This window comes from Ostrinia nubilalis, chromosome 2, assembly GCF_963855985.1.
Source record: "Ostrinia nubilalis chromosome 2, ilOstNubi1.1, whole genome shotgun sequence".
Lineage (NCBI taxonomy): Eukaryota > Metazoa > Arthropoda > Insecta > Lepidoptera > Crambidae > Ostrinia > Ostrinia nubilalis.
This window is the reverse complement of record NC_087089.1, coordinates 12240308-12266940: the sequence shown is the minus strand read 5'-3', so window position 1 is coordinate 12266940 and position 26633 is coordinate 12240308. Positions and strand designations below refer to the sequence as shown.

General features: G+C 34.9%; 2 protein-coding genes across 2 annotated transcripts in view; one reads left to right on the top strand and one right to left on the bottom strand.

Annotated features, from left to right (window-relative positions):
• Window positions 1–26633, top strand: part of LOC135078739 (uncharacterized) — a 177522-nt gene that overhangs the window by 53969 nt on the left and 96920 nt on the right. The window lies entirely within an intron of this gene.
• Window positions 17082–18473, bottom strand: LOC135086734 (small cysteine and glycine repeat-containing protein 2-like). Its single transcript, XM_063981524.1, has 2 exons — window positions 18414–18473; window positions 17082–17919 (listed from the first exon to the last, which is right to left on the bottom strand). Exons 1-2 carry the CDS (start codon window positions 18462–18464, stop codon window positions 17683–17685), a joined length of 288 nt encoding a protein of 95 aa, XP_063837594.1. The 5' UTR covers window positions 18465–18473; the 3' UTR covers window positions 17082–17682.

The following is a 26633-nucleotide window of genomic DNA, read 5'->3' as shown; positions in this document are numbered from 1 at the left end:
TAACTCTATTAACTAAAGGCATTGCCCGTCCTTGAGAGCTACTAACATTTGGAACTAATTAAGGTTCAATCAGTTCGGTAACGACCTTTGCAGGCACATTTAGGCCTTATGTTTGAAGGTTTCGTAGCTTAGAAACTTCAATGAAAAACAATAATGGAAGAGAAATAGACGACATACACACATACGCTCTCAAAAACAGTTTACTTGGCAGAACTATAGAATGATTCTGAAGAGTTAAAAATACTATTTCATTAATAGACGTTTGTTAACACCATGTTATGATACTCGTAAAGTAGAAGATCCACCTTTATGAACCGTAAAATTTTACATACGAGTATATTGTATAAAGTTTTACATACGAGTATATTGTATTTATTGAGTTCAAATCATCTTAATTAATAATCATCTTATGCAATGCAATTGCGGAAACGAGCTAGACAATGCTTCCTGCTGACAATAATTTGTATCTTAGTTGTGTAGGTGAGGCAAGCATCTAATTCTGAACCTTCTGTACAAATAAACATCTTTGATTGTTCTAAAGTTTATCTATCATTTATCTCCAGATCTTGATAGGTGATGCAGTCATCCGACGATGGATGGATTGCCTCAATTTAGCCATTAGGTTGTTATGTAGACAATGGACAAGGCCTCCGGTGGAGCGGCAATAGTAAGTATAATACATGTCGTGGTGTATGGCCTAAAGCTAGAAATGCAGTCAACCTGAACAGATTATATCTGGGGGCACGGCAGTGCCCCCACCAAGTCGAGCAAAAAAGCGGCACGGCCGTACCATCCTTTTCTCGAAGCAATTCAGGCCATTTTCGACCGCCTGTAACTTCGTTGTGGATAAAACTAGAAGGCTGAATTTTCATTAGCTATGCAGGCATTGTAAAGACACGGTATATTTAAAATTTCATTCAATTTGAACCAGTAGTTTAAGAATTATAACGGGTCAAAGTTACTTAATTTTGTCACTCACTGACTGACTCACCGATCATCAAAATTCTAAGGCACTTCTAGCAGACCTAGAAGCTTCAAATTTGGAATATAAGTAGTGTTTGGTGTATGAATCAAGGAAAAACTAAAATATTTGGGGGCACGGTAGTGCAACCGCCAAGTCGAGTAAAATTTTTCAATTTCGGTCCAGTTTTCTAGATACATAACTGCTGTCTACAAAATACAAAAAGAAATGAGATCCCATCAAAAACAATACTTGTCAAAAAAACCAAGTCTCGCAACTCAGTTGTTCTACGGTAAAAAGTTGTGAGATCCATGTAATACCAAGTCCAGGCCAGGAAATCTTTAACGTTTTAGATAAGGGTATTTCTTCGGAGGCAAAATTTTCGATGTCTTTGGGTATAGTTCTGTAACCAACTAACAAAATGGCATGCAATATTTTTTTTCGTATAGCTTAGCTATAGCCTTATCTGGCGCAAATAACATTTTTGACATAATTGCTGTCTTTATACAAAATAAAAATATTTGAAGTGTGATTCTCTGATTCATATGGTGTGTCCGTTAGCCATTTTCCGGAACAAAATGGTTGATGTAGCATTTTCCTTTTGATATATCAATATAAATTAAAATTATTTCGAAAGCTAATGAGTTGTCCTTCTACAAAAAAAATGTGTCATAATTTTAATTAAGTTAGTTTGTTCGCAAAAAAATAAATAAGCAGTGTCCGGCATAAAATACTGATTCATATGGCGTGAGCTGTTCTTGACCATAACTGGTCAGGTTTTAATCATGAGAGTCTGGTTTCTGGCGTGGAGGCAAGCCCATCTTGCAACGGATGAGCTAGAAGGCAGACGTGGAGCTGGTTGGCTTAGAACCCGGTGTGACGAAGGCAAATACTTGATTCATCTGTGCTTGGTTCAGGTGGCATGCTGATTACAATGCCTACTTTATAAAATTACATTATTGCATTAAAAATCTAATCTGTCTTTCTTGTGATGCTTTTGGGTTATATAATCATGTAGAAAAATGACAACACTGTAGTCTGTATGTATGACGAGTTTTGCTCGATTTTAGGCAAAAAACTGATTTATCTGTGCGTGATTCATATGGTCAGGGCCCTATATGAATCATAAAATAAATTAGTGTTTGGTCTTTCAAGCACCAAAAAAGGGTTTTTTAACTAAGAATGACATCCCAGACTGCATCTCACTTAAGACCAGGTGCGATTGCGGTCTTGTTATGAATAAAAAAGAACATTATAATTTTTATGTTAAGAATAATTTGTGTTTAAACAGTAAATAAGTAGTATATCCGTTAAGCTAGCAACAATAACACGAGCATATTTGTTGCTTATTTTGTAGCTAAATGGCGCTGTATGAAATTGCCCAACGATTTATTTATTTTTATTATTATTTCAGCTATACTTATGGCGTCCATAGCACATAATACTGCTGAGCATAGGCCTCCGATGATTTCGAGATTAACTGATTGCCATTGCCACAACCTCTATAAGCTCATCTCACCTTCTTCACCTTGTAGGTGGACGTCTTAACAACAATAGCTTGGATAAGTGATACAGCTCAGTAGAGCCATCTAAAATACCTTAGTGCCATAAGATGAAAGTCTACATCCAGTGTGTGTTTATCAGTGATGACAAATTGTACTGAAAAGCGGCCTCTCACTGTAGGCTTACGAACCACAAAGTTGCATAGTGTACTATGGAGTGGACTATGCTTGTTTTTTTATGCAATCGAATCTGTAATGAGAAGATCCGTAAACGATCTAAAGTCGCATGGTGGCATAGTCCGATGTTTTAGCAAGCTAAAGTGATAATGGGCAGGACACATAGTATACAGAAATGATGGCCGATGGGATAGCACGTTTCTGGAGTGGAATCTACGTGCCGGAAAGCTCAGTGTAGAACGTCCTCCCACAGGAAGGCGCAGGATGCAGGCCGCTACCAACCGGTCATTATGGAAATCATTGGGAGAGGCTTATGTTCAGTTGAAATGATTATGATGATGAAAATATTATGGATGTATACTAAAGCTTCAAAAAAATGTTCTTTCACGAATTATTGTGGAATCGTTGCATTTTATCATAACAACAGATCATTGTTTTGTTATAATATGATTATTTTCTTAATTTAGAGCCAATTGTATATAAATATCACAAATTTTATTTCTATTTTTGATTAATATGTAACAAATTCTGATTCATATGGGCACAAAATATTTGAACGTTGATATCTTGAAAACTACTTTACAAAAACGAGTCCCTTATCCAAATATATGTTATTGGGTGTACCTATTTTCATATGAGTCTATGTTACAAACCTAAAATTGAATTTGAAATTTGTCCATATGAATCAGCCGAAGAATGCGATTTCGAAGAAGTGCCCATAAATATATTGACTTGGCCATCGCATGAAAACACGTGTAAATTAAATTATTTAGTGCGATGGCCAAGTCAATAATTTATGTAAAACGTTAAAGATTTCCTGGCCTGGACTTGGTATTACATGGATCTCACAACTTTTTACCGTAGAACAACTGAGTTGCGAGACTTGGTTTTTTTGACAAGTATTGTTTTTGATGGGTTGTGTTTACTTGATACGGAAGTATGTTGTACCTACCTATAATTTTGAACTCCTCCTATATTCATCTTCATCATTTTAGACGCAGGACGTCCACTGCTGAACATTGATTGGTCCCACAAGATTGGTCGTTTGGTAGAGGCTACTTATTATTCTGATTAAATTTGTCTTAATAGAGTCAACTTATTTCAGGATTACTAAAACTTTTCTAGGGTTTCATTGCCAAATTGTACATCCTGATTGTAAGTAACAGTGGCGGGAACGAGAGTTGGGATTAACCCTGTAGAAAGATAATTCTAAAGCTCTACATCAGTCATATTAAATGTCAGTTTAATCCCGCTACTTACTTTAAGCTCTAAATAAATATTTAAATTCTATTTGATCACGGAATAGAAAAAGGAACAATAAATAAAGTGACCATGAAGTTTAGAGACAAACTAGACACCTTCTTTTGTATAAATCTGGTTAGTAATGTGACCAATCAATCATCATAAAATAATAAGTTTAACTTACGGGTCTAGTGATCTTTACAGACAAACAGGCGTATATTCAAGAACAAGATTGATCTAATCTGTAAGCAGATTATATTGAGCACAGTAGTTAATGCTAAGATTAATGTCATAGATCATTTCATTGATCCAAGGACAATATCGACTGTTTAAATTGCTCGAAGTTGTTTGTGTACCGACCGACTTATACGTGTGTAGTTTGCAATGCGACATGGTTCAATTGTTTGCGTTTTTAATTTTAGTTTCATGTGAATTTATTGATAAATCAAAAACGAATTATTTCTACTGCGTGATTTTCTGTCTTTTACAGGACGATTATTGCAAGCATGGCCCTTTTTCAAATTCGTGGTAGTAAACTATTCTCTCCCTTGCTCTCAAACAAGGTCTACTCGTACATCTTAATCGTTTTAGCGGTTAGCAGTCCAAAATCTTGAGCATTTCATTATATTGAGCGCCATTGGTGGTCCATAAGATACCCAGCTTCCCAGCCTCACGTTTCTGCTAAAATAATGCGAAGCCTCACGTTTTCTACTAAAATGATTAAAATAATTAAAATACCTATCCACATGCGGCTGCACGTTACCTCGACTTGCTAACTTAGCAATCCTTTCTAAGAGTTGGCAAATACGTGCATAATTAAAAGCACTTTAAAGATTCCAAGTGGAGTCCTCGAGCTAAGTGGCATATTCCAAACACTCGAAGAGAATATTGGAAGAACTGAGCAGTAGTTTTGTAGTCCGACGAGTTCGTAGCAAGCAAATAAACTGGATATTGGACACTTAAATTTTATGACTGTCATCGGACATATTGGATTTTTGGATAGTATTTTCTATTGCAGTACGCTTTGCGGTATCAATTTTAGTTGTCAGAATAACCATACTGGGTCTACGGTCGCTAAGTAGCGCAGCTTAATTTAGGTACGAGTTATGAATATTGCTGAACTTTGATCACACTTTTATCATTGAGCCTTTCCATTTTTTAATTTTCAATTTAACGTTAAATATATTAGTTATACTATCTAAGCAAGCATTCATAAAATAAAACAACACATTTTGTAATACACAAGGTTTATCTAGATTAGTCAATAGTTTCTACGTAATGCAACCGACAGCTGCAATAATTCTCACATAATACCAGCTCGCTTGCATATCGTAGATTAGAGTTAGTTCGATGCTTCGCCGCACGAATTACGCCTCACAGCTACGTGTATCGTGTATGTGCACGGTAAACTTCTAACGAGCTACACTAATCTCCACTGATTCTCACACCTGCACTGATATACACAGGATTTGCAATATCCCGTCAAACTAGGAACAAATTGGCAAAGTGATTTTACGTACACCAATTTTCACCTGGAAAAGGAAATCACGTTTTTCTGAAATGTTTTCTATTGAGGAGTGAAAGATGCCGAACTTAGGATAGTGTCTCTACTATTTGGTCCTCTTTTATCGCCGCCAAAAATAATAAAAGTCCTAATACATTATTTTTGGTCAACTATACTCAATCGAAAGGGATTGATTCTCTCATATTAAAAATGCAACTACTGTCCCTAAGGGATTGAAGTTGGAGTTTTTCCCCGTACGAAAAGTATACGTATATCAATAGTCCAATCAATCTTTTATGTTTGAGCGAACATTTATCAATTACCTACCCCCTGTGTATTTTATAAAAAATACTGTTAGAGTTTAGTTTACAGGCGACATTAGGTTACTCTAAAATCGTGTCTACATTGTTTTAACGCGGTATCCGTACGCGAGCTCTATGGCCTGCCGGCTCTAGCCAGGCGCCATGCGCGGGCGCCCGCGCAGCCGACCGCGTCGATATGATGTAATCGCAAGGTCGCCGCTGCACACAAGACCGGTTTTCGTCCGCGTCGACATTTTTCTGCGTAATTAAATTCAATGATTAGTTGATACTAGTTTTGTCAATCAGCCGTCACCGGTTTGTCTTTCGCTTGAAGTCATGGGAAAATGTATTTTTTTAATCTAAACTTATAGAATAGATTTTTATCTTTTTAAACCGTCACGTCAACATATAAAATAGTAGGTACTAGGTAGGTATGTTATGTTATTGTAAAAGATGATACATTTTTTCGCTGACATTAATCCCCAAAGCAGTTCGAAACTTGGAGCAAATAAACTAACTTTTTATAAGTGAGCACTGAGCAGTGAAAGTGATTTTACTCGTACAACTTATGAGATTTTAACGTGTGTCCACAAAAAGTATTCGCACTAATGTATTTTAAATAGCTCTATGTCTGAAAAAGACGTAACGTATTCAAAATATAGCCAGGATACCTACATCTAACCTGGGGCACTTGACCTGATAGACTTTTCGTGGGAATCAGGAGAGAGCTTGGTTAACAAGAAGATGTCACGACAATGGTATGGTGTTGTGTCATCTTTAAGCCTCCTAAGTGGATTGACATTAAGCCAAGCTATCTATACGAAAGCGATCACGATGTGACAGCAAGTGATGACAATAAAGTGCAGGGGTTAATAGTACATAAGTGAGGCAAGAGCGAAGGGAAACCCGACTGCATACAGCTGTAAGAGGCTTTGGATCAAGGCGCTGTTAAGTAAGGATTAACTGTCGCTGGACGTTAGCCCCTGTTAACACTGTCTTGTAAATTACGGCAATTTATATTAACAGCCCACAATTACGCCCACAGTAAAATGTAGTATCCTTCTGGAGTGGAAATTTCCTACAGCAAAATTGGTACTTATACGAAAATCGTTGCATAGAGTTCGACTTTTCGTATCTGGAAAGTGTCTCCTTTTTAACCGATTTCGCTGAAAAAGTGACCTTTTAAAGGCAGTATAATGAAGTTGTATCAATGTTTATTTTTAAGTTAAGGATCCCATTAATAAAGGCACCATTTCAGCCACTTAAAAATGTGACAGTCCAACAAGTGAGAGATCACGTAACACTAGCTAGAGATACCTAGAACATTTTTTTTTGGATTCTATTAAACGTGTAGGTACATTCACATTAATATTGTTAATTTAATTAGTTTTGCCACATACTTAGTTCGCATGTAAGTAAAGATGAACCATGTCAGTATTGTTAGCAAAGTAAAATAGCTTTTTGGAGTTAGTTTTGAATTGGATAGAAAGTTGTCGAGCTCATGCATGCCTCTCATTGCACCCGACCTCCGCTTTCTCCACAACAACGGGTTGAGTTAGGCCCCACGGAACTGGTTGCTCAAATCTGCATACTTATTACTTTCCCATACAAACAGTAATACTACGGTTCACGCTAGAATTAGTAATTACACCATTCAATTATCTTTAGCTGCGAGAGTTGTAATTTTAATTAGAGGTTTACTTACTGGAAACTGTGTCGTCGGGTGCGTCTCTCTTTGAAAAAAGAGAGTTAAATATACACAAGACATGTAAATAAAATACAAAACAATAGAGTAAACATTTAATTTACAATAAATAAGACTTACATTAATAATAAATTACAATGTTATTTAAATCTACTTACTATTATGTTTGTGATATAATAATGTAATAAAAATAAATTAACGATACGGTGATGTTTGAAAAGCTGCATGTCAGTCATTAAGTTTCAGTTTCGTTATAACTATATCTAAAGCCTTAATTAAATTGCTCTTAAAAATATCAAAACTTGATGATAACATTGAACCGTTTTTTAAAGGTTCATCGCCATCTTTTATCGTTTGTGATGATAAATTGCTTATTAATGGTGAGTTAAATGAATCTTCTCTCTTAGTGATGTTTGATTCTGATTGATTTTGAGTTGATTCGGCAGCATCACCGTCCTCATCATCGATTTCATTTGTTTTCTTTGGATATTCATTCAAATGCGATAGCATTTTCCTCAGATACTCTTCTTCTTTATTATTTTCTATCATAATTTCGTTCATATCTTGGTATTCATTATTATTTTGATTACCAAACTTTTCGATTCTTATTTCGGAAGAATCATCATCGTAATACATATCTAAAAAGTATTGATCTATTATAGATTCAATAATATTAGTTAGGATGGGATAGTCGTCATCCATATTGCCTATATCTGAAATATTTTCTTCAGAAGTTAATGAAGCAATGCTATCTATTTCTTCGTCTTTATCTGATTGTTTAGATGTATCGCGATGGATTACATTTTTAATGTAATCTTCTGGCGTAGAAGAGTTAGTAGAGGTTGAAAAGGTATCCAATTCAAAATTATCTGTAAATGATGATGTCTTTTTTGGCATTAACGCCTTTAAAAATAAGGATTCATTTAAAACTTTGAAAGGTAGACATGTAGTAGGTTCAGGTATGCCAAAAGTAATAGTTTCCGGAGAAACACTATTATTTTCAGAAGAAGTTTCAGTAACTGAGACATTATTTTCATAGACAGGAGCAGATGTAGTTGTCATTTGGTAAAGATGAGTATTTGGGTCATTCAATTCTAATGTTGACGTCGTAGTTTCATCGTTACTATTGTCAAAATCAGCTAAAGGTGTAGTTGATATTATTTTATTAGGAGTAAATTCTGAATTAGGATAAGTGTCTAAAAGTGGTTTAGCAGTGGTTATTATATCTGAAACACTTGTTGTAACAAATTCGGTATCATAACTATCAATAATGTCTTTACAAGTGCTATTTTCTGTCATTAATATCGTATAAGGTGAAGATGACGTAGTTGTGTCTGTTTCTAAAAATCTACCTGAATTGTCGCTATTTGGGACTGGCTTAACAGCAGTATCTATTATATCTGTCGAAAATGTTGTGATGTTCCATACACATGTATTGTTGGGTGTATCAAAATCATCACAATCAGGTTGCGCAGTCGTAGTTTTAACTGAAAAGATTTCATGTATTTGATCGGTGTTTATAAAAGTACTATTTCTGAGTACTTTATCTATTGACTCAAACATAACAAGCAGCAATTTTTCCCTAAGTTTATCAATTTGAAATGATTTTGGATTTGACATTTTGATGTCAGAAACGGAAGATTTTGTGCTAGGAACATTTTCAGAAGTAGTTTTATTAAGATGACTGAGATAAGTTTCGTATTTATTTTCATGTAAGTAAGAAATAATATCTGTATTGATTTTATCTATAGATGGCTTGGTCATATCACCATAGTCTGTGTTTGATGAGTGAAAGGGTAATGGCGTAGTGTCAAATACATCAGAACTGGAGTTTCTGGCGTTTTCGCAGTTCAGCATTGAGTCAAGTACAGTGAAATTTATCTTCGATTCTTTAACAATTTCACTATCACTAATAATAGGAACGTCTTCAAGAGTTAGATTTCTTTGATTTTTTTCTTTCTCTGGACTAGTAAAGTCTATAGGGTCGGTATCTTTAAAAGTAACCTCAATTGAAGTCGGTGTTGATTGTGGGAAGTAGTTATTGGAGTCAGTGTCAGAAACTTCACAGATGGATGTAGTTGTTATAAGGTCAGATACAGTAACATACGATGAAGGAAAATTGGTTGTCAAAGTGTTCATATTATATGGAACGGAACTACTAATAGTTGAACTATTTGAGTCATCACATAAATCTGTATAAATAGGTTTACCTGTAGTAGTGGTGAAATAAGTATTTTCATTTGAGTCATTCGATACTTTAGAATGTGGATTGGTAGTAGTAGTCATGTCAGAATCGGATGTCATACCTTGAGGTTTAGCGTCATTTGTTACAAAATCTTTAATGTCTGTTAATTTTACCGCCACGGAATCTTCTGAATTTACTCTAGGGGATGGTGTAGTCATAGACGAATCTGAAAAGGTAATAGAAACAGTAGTTGAAATGGATTTGATTGTTGTCATTACCTCGTCGATATGTTGACTTGAAGTAGGACCAGAGTTTGGTAATTCAGTGACGGTGGATGTGGTAACAACATCTAAATCAGATCTAGGACTGTTAGTAAATTCTTGGAAAGAATCCGAATTAACATTGAGTTTATGAATATTGCTAGCTTCATTCAGATTGGCAGGTATCACTAGTAATTCATCAGTCATGGGTGGCATAGGAGTAGTATAATCCACATTAAAATATGTTGGAGTTGTGACTGATGTGGAATAAATATCATTATCTACACTGGACTTAGCAGTAGTTTCAGTTCGTGCTTCAGTCGGAAGGGCATTTAGTGGTGTGGTTGCTGATATGACTGAACTTGAAGCAACAGGGGTACTTGAAACTTCTACTAGTGCTATAATTTCATCAAATAGTGGTTTGGATGTGGTGGTAATTGGATTTTTAACTCCTCCGGGAACGTAGGGTTTGGAAGTTGTTGTTTCTATTATTGATGCTGGGGTAGTGATATGACCTGAGTCAAATACAGTATAATGATTTGCAGAACTATTGGATGATGAAGCTGTAACATTAGAATTATAGTATTGCGCATCTATAATCTGATATTTGTTAAACTCGTCCAATGCACAAGTAGTCGACGATAAGTCTAGTTGGTTTTCGTTAGGTTCCAGAGTCGTGATTTCAGTCATTTTATTCTCAGAGGTAGTTTTAACGTCTTCATCTAATATGTTAGTGAAAATTGGGTCAATTTTACTAATACTATTGGGTATCAACTTGGTGGTACTTTCAAGCAATTTAACATCACTAGAAGAGTTTGTAGCTACGGACTCTTTCAATGGATCTGTTGTATTCGCAGAAGTATAAGAAGATGGAACTGATAAAATTTCAGCAAAAGAAGCTTTTGTTGTAGACTTTTCCGTGACAGAGGTTGTGCTTGATGTATCGCTTATAGATTTTGAAGTAGTTACTTGGTAGCTACTGTCAGCAGGGGGAAGTGGAGTTGTACCAGTGTTATCATATTCTGAAATTGGAGGCTTAGTGTTCAGTGAAATATTTGAAGCTGGATCAGTGAAATAACTATGATGAGTTGTTTCAACAATTTTATCGTAAGTAGGCTGTATTGTAGTTGTGACTGGTTGTGACATTGTTGTTGAAATAGTCGTGGGAGTTGGTAGTGTAGTTGAGGTCGTGGTGTAAAATGGTGTGCTGGTGGTTATGGTCTCCATAGGTTTTGGGTCAAAGAGTGTTCCGGTAGTTGATAAAGGAGTGCTTTCAAAAGGGTTTAAAGCTGTTGTATGAACTGGTGAAGATGTGGTGACTTCTGATATAATGTCGTTGCCAGAGAAGTTTGCAAGTTCAAAGTCTGGATCATTAATTGGTATTATTTCTTCTGGGACTGTAATATTTTTCCCAGATAAATGATCTTCATTAGTAAAGGTGCTTGAAGCAGTATGTATGATAGATGTAGAGTTATGTGGTTCAGAAATATTAGGTTTTATCATTTTTGAAGTTGTAGTAAAGTTAAGATCGATAGGTATACTGACAGTATTATTTTCAGGGAGTATGTCACTAACAAGACTTGTGCCAGCTGTGATTGTTGCATTTTGATTAATATTCGAAGGAGATTCGTACACAGCAGTGGTTGATGAACCATAATTTATAATTGATGGACTTGCGTTAGTAATTGAAATGATATTTTCCTTAGTGGCGTTGAAAGTTTTATCTCCTGGAATCAAATCGGCATGTTGTGATTTAAAAGTTTGATGACTTACTTTGACATCTTTTATATTTTCATTTGCCAGAATTTTTGAAAGATCTGTATTTGGAGTAGTGAATAACTCGGTTACAGAAAAATCACGACTTGTTGGAGGTATTGGAGGAAGATGCGGATCAGAATTAAAATAATCTTTCGGTTGCCTGTTGATCTCCGAGTCAATTACATTTGTTTCAAAGTCAGTGAGTTTAAAATCATTTAAATAAGGCTGAGCAGTTACTACTACAAGATTCATGTCATTTGCATAAGTATTTTTTTTAAACCCATCAATTATTTCGCTTGACTTTGATGGAGTCACAGGTTCCTTGTTAGAAGCACTGTTAAAATATTTATTAGCCGCATTTTCATAGTTATGCCCTGTAATACTGCCTTGGTTGGAAGACATATTACAAGTCAGTGAAGAAGTATTTTCCTTAGGATCAGTATCATTGTCTTTAAATAAATTTGTATTCATAATATTAGGGTCTGGCAGTTTTTCAAGATTGTCAGATACCATTTCAAATGTATCATCATCACACAGTTCAGAAGTGAAATTAAATAATTCTATAGAATTTGCTATAGTTTTTTCATTCTTAATTTTCTCAGTATCAATGTTTTCTAGAACTATAACGGGGTTTAAACACATTTTCGAATGGTCATCGGAGTCATCGTTTTCTGTTGTTTCTTCAATATATGTCTCATTTACTATATTAGCTTCTGCTATACTGTTCATTGGTACATCTGTAGTATAATTATTATTTTGATAATACGGGTCACTTGTACATTTAGACTTACGATATCTTCGTGATATGACAACGTCTTCTTTTTGTAATGGTGCATTTGTCTCTAATTTATTGGTTTTATGAACTAAAACTTCAACGTTTTTTGATTTTATCTTATCTTCAGTGTTGTCAAAATTTGTAGTTTGATAAGGCAGAGGTATATTCTTAGTATTCAAATTTCCCAGAGCGTTGTCTACTTGAGTTTCATTAATCATACTAATCTTTGTTTCCTTTGTGAATGGTTTCACCAGTATAGGTTTACTTGGGGGTCTTTTAAGATCAGTTGTTTTGTATACTCGTGGACTTTTTATCAATTTATTATTTTTAAATCTAGAATCAAAAGGCAGTGAAAAGATTTTCAGTAGTAATTTGGCTTTTGAGTCTCTGAAATCATCTGCTAGTTCTTTCTTATCAATATATGGCATGTAATTCCAAAACTTGGGCATCCGAGTGTCCGTAATCGACTGTGGATATTCAACTTCAGGAAAACTGCCTGGAGTTTTAAAACAAAATAGGTCAGGATTGCGTTCAGTCTTTATCTCAGTATCATTTACTTTATTTGTGTTTCCCAATTTGCGTTTCAATTTTTCAAACTTTCGTAGGTTATCCAAATGTTTTGAAAGAGCTTGGTTTTTCACATTTCTACTACTAATTTGATTTCTATTTGTGTTTTTAAAAATATTTTCATCTTCATTTAGAATACTGGTAGGCATTTGATATGTATTAGACATTTGAGGAAACTCAATGTCAGGAAAATTGACAACATTGTTGACCGGTTGATTTTGTTGTATGTAGTTACTAAAATCATGATTAGCAAGAACTTGGTTGGATAATCCTTTGTGGCCTCTATTAATTTTGGATTTTCTCAACGTATTGTAGTAATTTTTCAGTGCAGACTTCTTAGCAGATCTTGGTATGCAAAATGTGCACGCTATCTGGAAATAAGATGACATACATAAATGTCTGAACTAGAATAGAATGCATACCTCAAATGCTCGATTGTTTGCAGACACAATAGAACTAAGAATGACCTCCATGCTAAACTATTTACAGGCGAACTGAATGCGTAGGCGCAGCGCGAGTTATATGCCCGTTGACGTTTAATTAAGCTTTCAGCGACTGAAATATTTGTTTTCAGAATTTTTAGTTAAATTGTTTTAATTTACGTAACCTTGCATTCATGGTATTAGACACTGTATAATGTTAATTTTTGATAGAATGATTTAATGTAATTTATTCAAACTAATAGAAGTAAATAGAGATCAAATATGTTTTGATCCAGAGTTAGGTAACAATAACGAAGGAAAATAAGGATGACAGAATAAAGAATCAACTTACCCCAACCAATACGATAACTACAACGGATAAAGCCACTTTTTCGCGAACTCCCATAGTGATTTTACTATTATTCATTTTAATCACTCATATTTAAGGCCTATAATATTACTTAAGGCACGTGACAATCAAGCCATTTTTGTGTAGCGATCCTATCATTTCTTCGATTATCGAGAAAATTAATCTTATCTGTCATTGAGTAAGTTATAGTCAGAAATCTATGGTTTTTAATCAATTACATAAATAACCTGATACTTATTTATTGAGATAAATATTATGTAAACATTATAAGGGTTAAATTCTTTTACTTTTTAGAACCCATCTTCTTGTTTTCATTAACTCAATAATGTACTAATTCTATTTCAGTAAAGCTAATCAATAATACCTTGATTAGCTTTACAACAACAACAACTTAATGTTACTGGTAGTTCCCAAACTAGGTAATCCCATCCTGTCTCTTGGAATATCGATCGATAGGTATTTAAATAAATGATCGTGATTGTCCACCTAATTTATGGGATTCTAATTTGCAATGGCTGCCTTTGTGGACTTAAATTGTATCCTGCCGGGTTTAATGTTTGTGTAAATTAATATTTTTTTATTTTATTTCAGGTAATTTTACATAATCAACGCCAGGAACATAGCTAAGGTGTACAACCAATTTTTGTAAGTGATATTAAATCAATTAGAATTAAGTATTGTAACTTTATTTTTAGAATAGTTAATGATAAACTTATTTTTTTTTAAACTTAGGTACACAAATGAAAATCACGTGGATAACATTAAATAAATTATTTATTAACAATATTTTCATCGTCATGAATTGAAATAAAATTTCATGACTAATAGATTTTTCTGATAAGTGAAAAATAACTTATTTAAATTGTACTATATTATGTATATTATTTAGTCTACAAACTCATCAGAAATTGAAGAATTTTCCTCTTCATCTGGTTTACTATTACTTGTAATCAGCGATACCTCTTCGTGGCAGTTTTCTTCAGAGCTATCAAACATTTCTGTGCTATTATCATTGGGTCTCATCAAGACTTCAGTATTTGTTTCCACAGTTTTGTTGGTAAAGTTTATCAGATGCAAAGTAACTGTATTATTTTCAGAATCATTTCCTTGAGTTTTCACTGTCTCATTAGTTACGTTTCCCTTATCCGAGACAATGACCTTATTTCTCTGGACATTGGGGACAGTTTTCAAAATTGACTGTGCAGGTTTCTTTACATCAATATGGCTAACTTCCTCCACATTTTTCCCACCCGAAGTAATATATTTGAACGAGTCCTTGACCTCTCTAGGAAATGGTTCCAGTACAGGGTTATCTGAAGCCTTGAAGAAGTATGGTCTGCCTACGTCCAGTATGTCGGAAGGATATTCCATTTCTGGAAAATAATTTTCTGGGGAGTTTTCATCCTCAAAGTTCCCACTGAGGATATTAAATCGGGGAGTTTTCAGCGCTGATATACTTCTTGCTTGCTTATGATGACCATTGTTGACTTCGCAGCAGATATTCTGAAATAAATTTATCAACTGATTTAAAATGTAACATAGCTTAACATTTCATTGTTCATGAAATCATGAACAATGACGTAGTTTTAAACATAATTTCTGTGTACCCACAACTATAAGTGGAGTTGTGGTTTCACATCAAACAAAGTGATAGTGTTGCGTGAATAGCAATTAAGTTAAACCACAGGGGTATTAGTTAACATGGTCAAAGGTTAAGGTAAGTGGTCGATACTTACTTTCATCAATAAAATCGGTAATATCCACTTGAAAACCATTGCGTCTGTTATGTATTTATTTTACGGAATATACAACACTAGGTATATCCTTACGTTTATAATATAAAATTCGAATTTGCATCTTTATATACCAAACCTAGAAATTATCGCACGATTGATAACATATTAACACACACCCCACGTATTTCTGTTGGTTAATATTTTTGTGTTTGTCACGTGAAGTTGTTGATATTTATAAACAAAATCTTTGATAAAGGATTACTATTGTTACGTTTGAGTTACTATTCTAATAAGGTACAGAAAATTATGCTTATTTATGTAGACCACAAGCCTCATTATTAAAATAAGGCCTCATTTTTCACGAAAAGTTAAAAGTAAAGTGTAAAGGCAACTTATGAAATTCAAATTGGGTAGCCTGTTTTATCCCAACTTTTTTCCAGACAAGGTGTATTGCGCTGAAAAGTTAGGGCATGTTAGCATTTTTATTTCTGAAGAGCGTAAGGTCCTTCTCAGGGGCCTAGAGGATCCTCGCAACACAATTTGCATACACCCTCGAGAAATGAGACTCGTTACTTTGCTGCCTTTTATATTACCCCAATTTGTAGCTGATTATGTTTCTGCCTACAACCTTTATCCTACATTTTGGGAAGACTATTGTTGCCTTTCAGTAGTAACATTTACTTCATTTGTAATGGTATATATGTTACAGGAAATGTATGAATTCTAGGAATTGTATACTATTCCTAGGAAATGTATACAATTCCGAAGCTATTTAGGAAATGTATAAAATATTGCTTCAGAGATTTTTGAATACGCACATATCCTAGGAAATGTATACTTTTCCTATGAATTTTATAGAATTCCAATATTGTATTAGGAAATGTATAAAACTAAGCGGCACAAGCGCGGTCGCTTGATCGGGTGTCCCTCGGTACGCCTAAAATTTCATTTAGCCAAACCACATTGGCCGATAGGTACTTTTAACTCACAATTATTATTGTTTAACCTGACAGTTGTTTTCGCACTATTATACTTTGGTCGAAAAAAATGTTTGCCTAAAATTTATTGGCATACCTTTCTTTCGGCATCACGCATATTACGCTGAAGTATTGGAAATCCGTAATTTTAACATCTCTTTTATTAAACTATTATTGACATGAAGGTTTTAGTACTCCTGTAGCTGGATAACAAAGTCTGGGTTAGGTTAGGTTAGACTTGCGACCTTACACATACACAGCTGCCGCGGCGCGGTAGCGCCATTTAAGTTTCGGAGAACAAAAAGTGGCGTAATAAAAATAATTTTGTGTAAAAAAAATATCTTAATTACATTTCCGATTGCTGTTTAGGATATGTGTAATTTTCCTAGGAAATGTGTCTAATATAATTTACATCACACATTTCCGGGTGATTTTAGGACTTATACACAATTCCTAGGAATTGTATACAATGACGGATTTCATACATTTCCTGTAACATATACACAAAGAGACACAAGATTTGAAAGAATAGTAGCTACTAATGTTTCTGTAGAAGTTTCTATATATAGAAGTTCCCCTAACAGGTTTTGAGAAATTATGAAAACAATAAGTAATCATTATAATTTTATTATCACAATACATCACTAACTTTCACCACCAGTTATGAATTATGACGAACATATTTACATGTTTTTTCATTTCTTGATGTTTAGGAAAAATTAACATGTTGAGATTAGACTTCGGTCACAGTGTTCGGTTGCTTTTAGTCACATCTTTAAATTTTTGCAGCTTTTTCTCAATTAAATTTATTTCATTTTATTCATATATTACTAGAAATCTTTATTTACTTGGTGTTTTTAGCTTGTGTATTCCATCAGTGTTTCTGTTCCACCACTTACTTTGGCGAAATCAGGATTTTAAAGTCTTCAAAAATTGAGTAATTTAAAACATAGCTATGGCACAGTATCAATTAGACTTTAACTTTATGTAATAAGATTCAGAGAGAGCTAAAAAGTTATAACTTTTCGAAATCACAAGCAACTATCTTAGGCCCGTATTATCAGATGATGCTCAAATCTCGATTTTAACCTGAGCCTGAATTAAATCTGTGATTGGTAGAATTTCGGTAATTTATATCAACCACAGAGTAATTTACGCTTAAGTTTGATTCGAGATTTTAGTGTCTTTTCATGATACGATCGTAAGAGCATCCCTTACACTGTGTCCTGGCCTACCACCTCAGTTGTACCGTCCGCAGCCACCACAGCTGCCGCCGCAGCCTCCGTTGCATCCACCACTGCATCCGCATCCTCCTCCGTTGTTGTTGTTTCTGTTGAAGAGGGACAGCAGAAGGATGGGGAAGAGGAAGTCCATGTCGGCGTTATCGTTGCATCCGCTAGGGATGATGTTGCCGTAGCCACCGCCGTAGATGCCACCGGGGTAACCGCCGATGACCTGGCAGTGGACCCAGGTGCACTGGAAAGAGTAATTTGAGTTAAGCAGGAGACAGAAAATAAATAATAATTGACTATTCTACTAACAGCGGTCAAGCTGTAGATCTTGTCTATCCATGATCTACATAGGAGTTGCAGTGGTGGAAAGAAGAGGTGGCAATAGTCCCGATATTCTACTGATACAAAATAAAGAGAAGGATGGAGTTGCTAAAAGAGCGTAAATGTCAGTTCAAGAGAAGAAGAGTAAAGGAATAAAAGGAGAGCTCAAAAGAAGAAAAAATATCCAATGAAGATCAGAAAAGAAGTTACTGCATGCGAAGTTATCATTATTATTACGGAACATTAAATGGGTTTCTCAAGAAAATATAGAGACACGAACATTCTGAGTTCTATCTTTAAGCAAAGGAAGGAATGACTTGATGACGAAATCCAAAAGGATTACGCAGACTAAAAGGATTTATATTGGGTCAATTGTTTGAATTTTTGTTCTATTAAGAAATATTAAATCAAATTTACCTGGAGGAAGAGAGCAAAAGCAAAGAAGGCGACGGTTTTGGTTGAAGTCATTTTGATTTCTATTCCTTCAGCAGTGAAAAGGGGCACTTTTATACCAACCCAAGAATGTAACATTCGTATTGCTAATTGTGTAGATATGGTTCAGTTTCGAAATTGTATTTGTGTGTCAATAAGGGCACGTTTGTTTTCGCTTAGATATTGATAATTAGGTTAGTTTTCAGTTCTATTAATGTTCTTAGTCATTTTGTTTTTACGCACATCAGAGAAACATCTGCATCTCATCTAAGTCCCACAGACTACAGACCTTTAGTCGGCTGATAGTTGGGCCCGATTCTAATTTGTATGTAGAATCGGCCGATACCAATGTGCGCACTTTCTTACGTCATAATATGTCTATACTGATTAACATCCCAACATAACTATCGTACCGACAAAAAGTCTGTAGAGTGGAGGCTAAGTACCGGAAAACGCAGTGTGGGACGTCCACCCACAAGGTGGACCGACGACCTGATAAAGATAGCAGGAAGGCGCTGGATGCAGGCCGCTACCAACCGTGCGATGTGGAAGTCATTGGGGGAGGCCTATATTCAGCAGTGGACGTCCTGTGGCTGAAATGATGATGATGATGATAATGAAAAAGTCTGTAGTCTCCGGCTAAGCTAATGGGATGTGATGATAAATAAGGCCAAATGAAACTTATTTCAGGAAAGCAGTTCAGTATTCATTTTAATAATACGAGCAATATGCAACTAAATAATATAAAAATTACACTCCTGCATCGCGTTTGTGTATAGTCCTGCTTGTTCATATTTTAGTCTAATCTTAGAAAGGATACATGCCTATATCATTGAATTACGAGGAAAGTTTGTTTATTTGATTTAAATAAACCCTTGTAGGGTTGTTAGTAAACTAATTTAAATATGCTGGAGATTGGGTGTTTGTAATTCAATCGGGTTAAGTGTCGGATTTACAGGCCCTAAATAATTTGATGTAACATTAAGATGGCGTACAGTATTCAGCCTCCGTTTACTTGTATTTTATTTTATTTATTAGTACTTACGTCATGTATATTTTGTGTTTATCCATTAGGTATGATCATGCTATTAACTGAAAACTCAGATCGTTTTCTGAAAGCTAATGTCCTATTTTAATTCACAGGTTATGGATTCATTTTATAACAATTAAGTTATTTTTAACAACAGCACATCAGCTAAGTGTAAGACCACTTATGTACCTGGAATTACGCAAATAAAGAAATTTGATTTGATTTGATTTGATTAAGCGTATCGGTCAGTGAAAAGTTCTTTCAATTTCGGTCTGTTACGTTTTCAGTTTCGAAGATTTTCCAAGACAGTACTTGGATATTTTTGGTAGCCTATCTCATTATTTATTTAGAAAAAAGCTTTTCATATTATTTGTCATCACAAACAGACTCTTATTTATATTCACATAATATACTATTGAGAGATGTAGTTTAAGTTAGGAATATCAAAAGAAAATATTATTATGTATGTATTTTGCCACAAAATAGTCCTATTTCAAGCTTTAGCTTTAGCTTTAACGTTCACAAGGCCCATGATGCGTATGCATGCGTCTCTCTAGATCAAAAGTTTCCCGCACACGTCCTCGTGACACGAAAAATTTTGTTATACCTTAGTTGAAACTGTATAAAATGATAAATGGTGACTTTATTTTTCAAGGTTTTCCATCATTTTGCATTGCCTTACTTACCTGAGTTTTAGTATTTCAGGTTGTTTACTTCGTTACTTTTCAGTTTTCTGAACCCTTCTCAATCTCAACGCCAGAAGAGTGTATAATTCGTATCACTCAGAAGATTACATTCATCGGCTAGTTACTGCGGTTTGACTGCTTTCAAGTTCCATCGTTATAATCAGTTCGTACTTTAGATTCGGTTATCAATATTTTTTCATTAAATAGGCATGCAAGACGTCTAAAAATGATCCATACATGCGGTGGATAGAGTGTGATATATGGTACATCTTTTACACATGCAAATTGAATAGCACATGGTGATGATGCTTCCTTTCAAGTTATTTATATTTAGGTTAGGTTAGGTTATTTGTGAGTATTAATACCCAATTACAAAAGATATAGGATAATTAATTTGGCAAATTTTTTGTTGGAAAAACCAGTACCTACAGAATAGTGACATAACTAATTAAGCTTTCGTAGCATGGTTTATCTAGGTAACTCTATCAGAATCCCACAATACAATTTAGTGATTTTTCAGGTCAGATAGTAAACAAGTGAAAATGCATCGCACATTGAAACCTTCTTAGCCTGTGTCGAGTTCAATTTGCGAAGAGCGATGATGTTTTATAAAAATATGGCGTGAAATGACGAGTTCTCTCGCTACTTTTTCTACGTAATTTCGTTTATCTAAAGGTTTTCATCGCAGCTGAACAAATGCCTAGTTGGTAATGAGCGGTGAGTCATGCGATACAAGTTGTTTTCCGAGAAATCGTTGACTTATAAGTTATAACGAATATTCGCCGTTTCACCTTTCAGAGTTTATGTGAGGAAATCAATACAAATAAATGAAAATACGATTATAATTTGTTAACTTTATTTGTTATAACAACTTAACATCTTACTTTAAAAACTAATTCGGAGAAAATTAACTAATATATTTAACAGTAATTGGAAGGATAATCCGTCCGGACGATCAGACAGATCTCGTTGGGCTCTCGGCCGGGGTACGGTTGGATGGTCTGGTACGGGTACGGATTGGATTGGATAGGCACTTCTTCTACGAAGTAGCCTTCTGAAACGGATATTTCTGCCGTATTACTCGGCACGTAACTATAACTGCCCGCATTTGCCGCAGAGTTGGCGTAGCTACCTCCGTTATAGCTTCCCGAACTGGCCTCAGCGTTCGCGTAACTAGCATCGTAGCCTGCGTCAGGGAAGTATACTGGGCTAGTGTCGTAGACACCAGATCCCCCACTATAAGGGACATATTCCCTACTATAAGGGACATATTCTCCACTATAACTACACCCATAGCCGCAGTTTCCCCCTCTGTTACCGTTATTACCACCTCCCTTATTCCTGTTGAGGATAAACATCAGGAATATCAGATTGAGTAGACTGTTACCACCACCTCCACTGCCCGAGTCAATGATGATTGGTGGCAAAGGAGCAGGAGGGTAGTAAGGACTATAGTTTGGAACTGAAGGAGCTGTGAGGCCATAAGCTGAGCTGGTATCATAAGTCTGGACCACGGGTTTGATGATCGCTGGAACGGTGATGGCAGTTGGCGATGCTGATGCTGATGCAGTCGATGTTGCTGTTGATATCGATGTTGCAGTGGACTGACACAAGTTGCCCTGGAAGAATAGATAACATGAATGACGTCAGGATCTTGTTCAATGGCATTTGTTTCTATGAAAGTGACATCTAATTCTCATTAAATACGAGTGTTTTTAGTCAAGGAAAGTGCTCAAAATCGTACTATGCAATGCAATAACTTGGTCAAGATTAACCATTTATACCCTAGTAATAGATTTACCTAAGGAGCGAAATTTTATGTAAAACTACTTTCAAAAAAAGTGCGCACCTAGAGTCTGCAGATAAATATTATCCACAGACTGCAAATGTGGTAGGTACTCGTATTATGTGATGAAATAATGGTGTCAGTTCTAAGTTATAGTAGAATTCTATACCTTCAGAGCAAGGATGCATGCTGATAAAAAAGCCGTCGTTCTAACGCCCATGGTGTGTGTTTAACATAGTCGCATTCTTTGTTTTAATTCCTATATATACTTGTAATTTCAAAAGCAAGTCGGTCACTAGGTAACTCCGAGTGTGGTAACCTTGACTTTGGTGCATTCAAGCACGTAATGTTTTGGAAGATATTCGTATTCGCGATTAGTTATTTTTATCAAAGCGCAGTTGGTTACATGAAACATTTTATACAGTGTAGAGTTGGTTTATAGTTAGCAAATACGATAGTTTATCTAGGATGTGTGCTATTAGACTATTATGTATTGTGTACAGTACACTTCTGCTAAGTATATGAAGTAACTATCTTTAAGGTAACGTAAGTATGTATTAGATACGTATTTATTAATAGTAAATGTTTACGATGAACTAGGTCATTACCAAAATTTTCGAAACTCCTATCAAGGATTTTCAAAAACTCCTGATTTTAAGAGAATTTAGACAAATAAGTAACGGCAGTTGTTTAGAATAATTTAGTAGGTATATGCTAGACAGTAAAAAGTATATTCTACTCTATCCACCTCTCATAGTTACACTGAGACTATTTAATTACTATTCAATATAAATACTCTTCATTCTATATAAAGAACATGTAGTAGGCCCACGGTCACGCTTTTTAATGTTTTAGCTACGTGCATAGCCTACTACAAAATGACAAATTGTTTGATATATTCCATTTTTTAGGTTGGTCTACTGTCGATTATATGTATAAAGTTTCGATTCAAATTTTAATAAGTGTATATTTACTTAGTAGGTTTATGTTAGAATCAGATTTAAAGCTAATATTTTCCTAACAATATCCGTCTGTAGTAAATCTACACCTAAATCATTGTACTTACTGTGCAATACTAGTGCAATCTGTCTGGAACCACCGTAGTACCTAATTATACTTACTGTGCAATACCTCTAGTATCTCGAACCATAAATTTTAAACGGTTTAGTCTGTGTCTGGCGAGGTGCAAGTTCATTAGCAATAAGACGGGAGAGTTTAATGACTCTGTAGTAATAGCCCCATGCGGGCTTCTATACGGTGCGCCAAAAACTTTTGCAAATAGCAACGCTTCATTCCTCGAAAGGTAGAGACTCGTGGATGATCTGAAACTGTGCATAATTTCATGGATTTTTGTCACTATAGAGCGCATGAAACAACATTCTTGCTTTCTGTGTGATTTTTTGTACTAAACTGTGTTTCCCATTAGTTTTCCATCTCCCACGCGTCCCACCATCGAACTGTTTTCAAGAAATCAAGCGGTGCTCTTGTAAAATTTTTTGGCCCACCCTGTAGAGTAGCCGCCAGACAAAAGATAAGTATTTGCGATCCTAAATTTTCTCGTAAAAGTAGTTTAGTGCTTTTGAACAGAATTCCACATAATGTCGCTTTTGTTGAAAAAGTTATGTCATTCATAAAGAAAAATGATTATGTTTAATTTTCCTGTCTTAACGTCGCTCCCATTATTAAATTCAACTGCATAGTTTGTGTATATGTTACAGGAAATGTATGAAATCCGTCATTGTATACAATTCCTAGGAATTGTATATAAGTCCTAAAATCACCCGGAAATGTGTGATGTAAATTATATTGAAGCTGCGGACATTGAAACTGTGTTCGTTCTGCAGAAGAGAGCAGTGCGGGCCATTTATAACCTTGGACCCCGATTTTCCTTGAGAGAATTCTTTAAGGAGATTAATATACTGACAGTAGCTTCACAGTTCATTTATGAAAACCTTTTATATGTTCGCAAAAATATAGAGCAATTTACTAGAAAGAGTGATTTACACAAGTTCAATACAAGAAACAAAAATAAACTTGCCGTTCCAAATTTCAGACTGCACAAGATTGGTAATTCATTTATGGGGAAATGTATTAAACTTTTCAATAAATTACCACAAACTGTTGTAGAATTGCCCATTCATGAATTTAAAGCACATATCAAAAGCACCTTAATGAAAAAGGGCTACTATAAAGTTGATGATTATATAAAGGATAAAAATGTTTGGAATGTTTAACTGCCTAGCTCGCATTAATACTTATGACTATAATTTGTATATTTTAAAGACTGTAAAACCTTGAAAAGGAGGCTGACAATAGTGACTGAGTTTCTTGCGCTGCTTCTTCTCAGCACTGGCCCATTTATTGTCCCGAAGCAGTGGTAGGGTTAATATTGGGACGTGTAAAAGCGCTTTTTTAAAGCCTATTTGCAAAAATAAATGAATTTTATGAATTTTATGAATTTTATGAATTTTATGAATTTTTATTAATTTTATTAGACACATTTCCTAGGAAAATTACACATTTCCTAGGAAAATTACACATTTCCTAAACAGCAATCGGAAATGTAATTAAGATTTTTTTTTACATATTTTTTTTTTTATTACGCCTTTTTTTGTTCTCCGAAACTTAAATGGCGCTACCGCGCCGCGGCAGCTGTGTATGTGTAAGGTCGCAAGTCTAACCTAACCTAACCGAGACTTTGTTATCCAGCTAAAGGAGTACTAAAACCTTCATGTCAATAATAGTTTAATAAAAGAGATGTTAAAATTAGGGATTTTCAATACTTCAGCGTAATATGCGTGATGCCGAAAGAAAGGTATAATAGTGCGAAAACAACTGTCAGGCTAAACAATAATAATTGTGAGTTAAAAGTACCTATCGGCCAATGTGGTTTGGCTAAATGAAATTTTAGGCGTACCGAGGGACACCCGATCACGCGACCGCGCTTGTGCCGCTTAGTTTTATACATTTCCTAATACAATATTGGAATTCTATAAAATTCCTAGGAAAAGTATACATTTCCTAGGATATGTGCGTATAAAAAAATCTCTGAAGCAATATTTTATACATTTCCTAAATAGCTTCGGAATTGTATACATTTCCTAGGAATAGTATACAATTCCTAGAATTCATACATTTCCTGTAACATATATATCACCTAATAAAATACAGAAAGGCACTGAATACTCAATGTGAAAAGTCGGAATTTTAATTTTAATATTATTTTCTAAACAATATTTTGTCGCTGTTGAACTTCTGATGATAGGTAAAAAATCATACACGAACACCAAATTTATAATATTATGTAAGGGTGGGGAGGACAGAAAAGCCTGTTTTTGTACCTATTTTTATAACTATAAAAAAATAATTCTGGGTAGGTACCTTTTCGGATTCTCGAAATCTGAAATCTAAATCCGATAGTTTTAAGCCCAAAGGCCTTCGCGGAACCAGTGAATAAAATTATTTTTCTGGGTATACTCGCTAGTCCAGTTTAATAATGACTTTAAAAAATAATGCGATCCTATCTACTACTTTTTATTATTTGTACTTCAAAAACACAAATTTTCTACTGATTTTATTTAACATTTTTTTAAGATTGTGCAATTGATTTGTTTTTAGATTGAATTGACTTTACTAAATCATAGGAGTTTTAGATGTTGTTGTTAGCTTGTATCTGTAACCTACATTAACGTATACATAATAACATACATGCGTAGATACACATGCACGCATCTTGACATAAATACTTCGCTCATCTCACGCATGAGTTGCGCGACCACTTAGCAAGTACATTTTCTCTGCCAGAAGACGTATTTTCGAATAATTAGACATTTTTCGTTTAGGGTTTCCTACAATTTGGTATAACTATAAATTTAAATTCGCGTGCTAGAAAATACGTTTCTAAGTTCATTACAATAAGGGTCATCGTATTAAGCAGCGGCACTGATTCCTTTTGAAGCGGCTGATTACCTTCGTCTCTGAAAAGCTGTCCTATAGCCAGGAGCCATTACTTCTCCAGGTGATGTTGCTACATGTTTTTGAGTATTCCTCTTTTGCGCACTCTTTCTTTGATTCGCTGGTAAGTACGATTATTTCTTGCTATATCGATGTAGGTATGGTTGTTGAATAGTTTTTGTAACCCAAAATCATCGGCTAGGTACTGCCTAACTGAGGGTAGAGTATACTCGTCTTAATTTCGTGGTAAAGAAATTTGAGTAATAAAATACCAATAAATTAATTATTAATTTAATTCAAACCTGGCATGAGTTTTGTCACCTTACCTCCAAGTTACACCAGATTTATCCTAATTTATGACATGCAACTAAATGTAAATTTAATTATATGTATTATATTTATGTGTTTTGGACCTCTCTGTAAACATACATTTTCTGATAATAAATAAATAAATAAAGCTACTCAACTTGCCTTGCCCTCCAAGCAATTTTACCACAGAATTAGGTGTCTACCCTACCTATTTGCCCTCGACAACTCGTAGCCTGAACTAAACTACTAAAGTGAACTATACTTCGGGAAATCACCATCACCAAGTTCCAAATAGGTGCTTACAAATTAGTTTGAACTAAGTCTTGCATATTTGCAAATATTTTACTTGCGAATACTGCAAAGCTTGGTGAAAAGCAGTGGAAGATAAATGTAGAGTCATTTGTCAGGTTCCACTTTGCATTGCAAAGTTCATAAGCCTT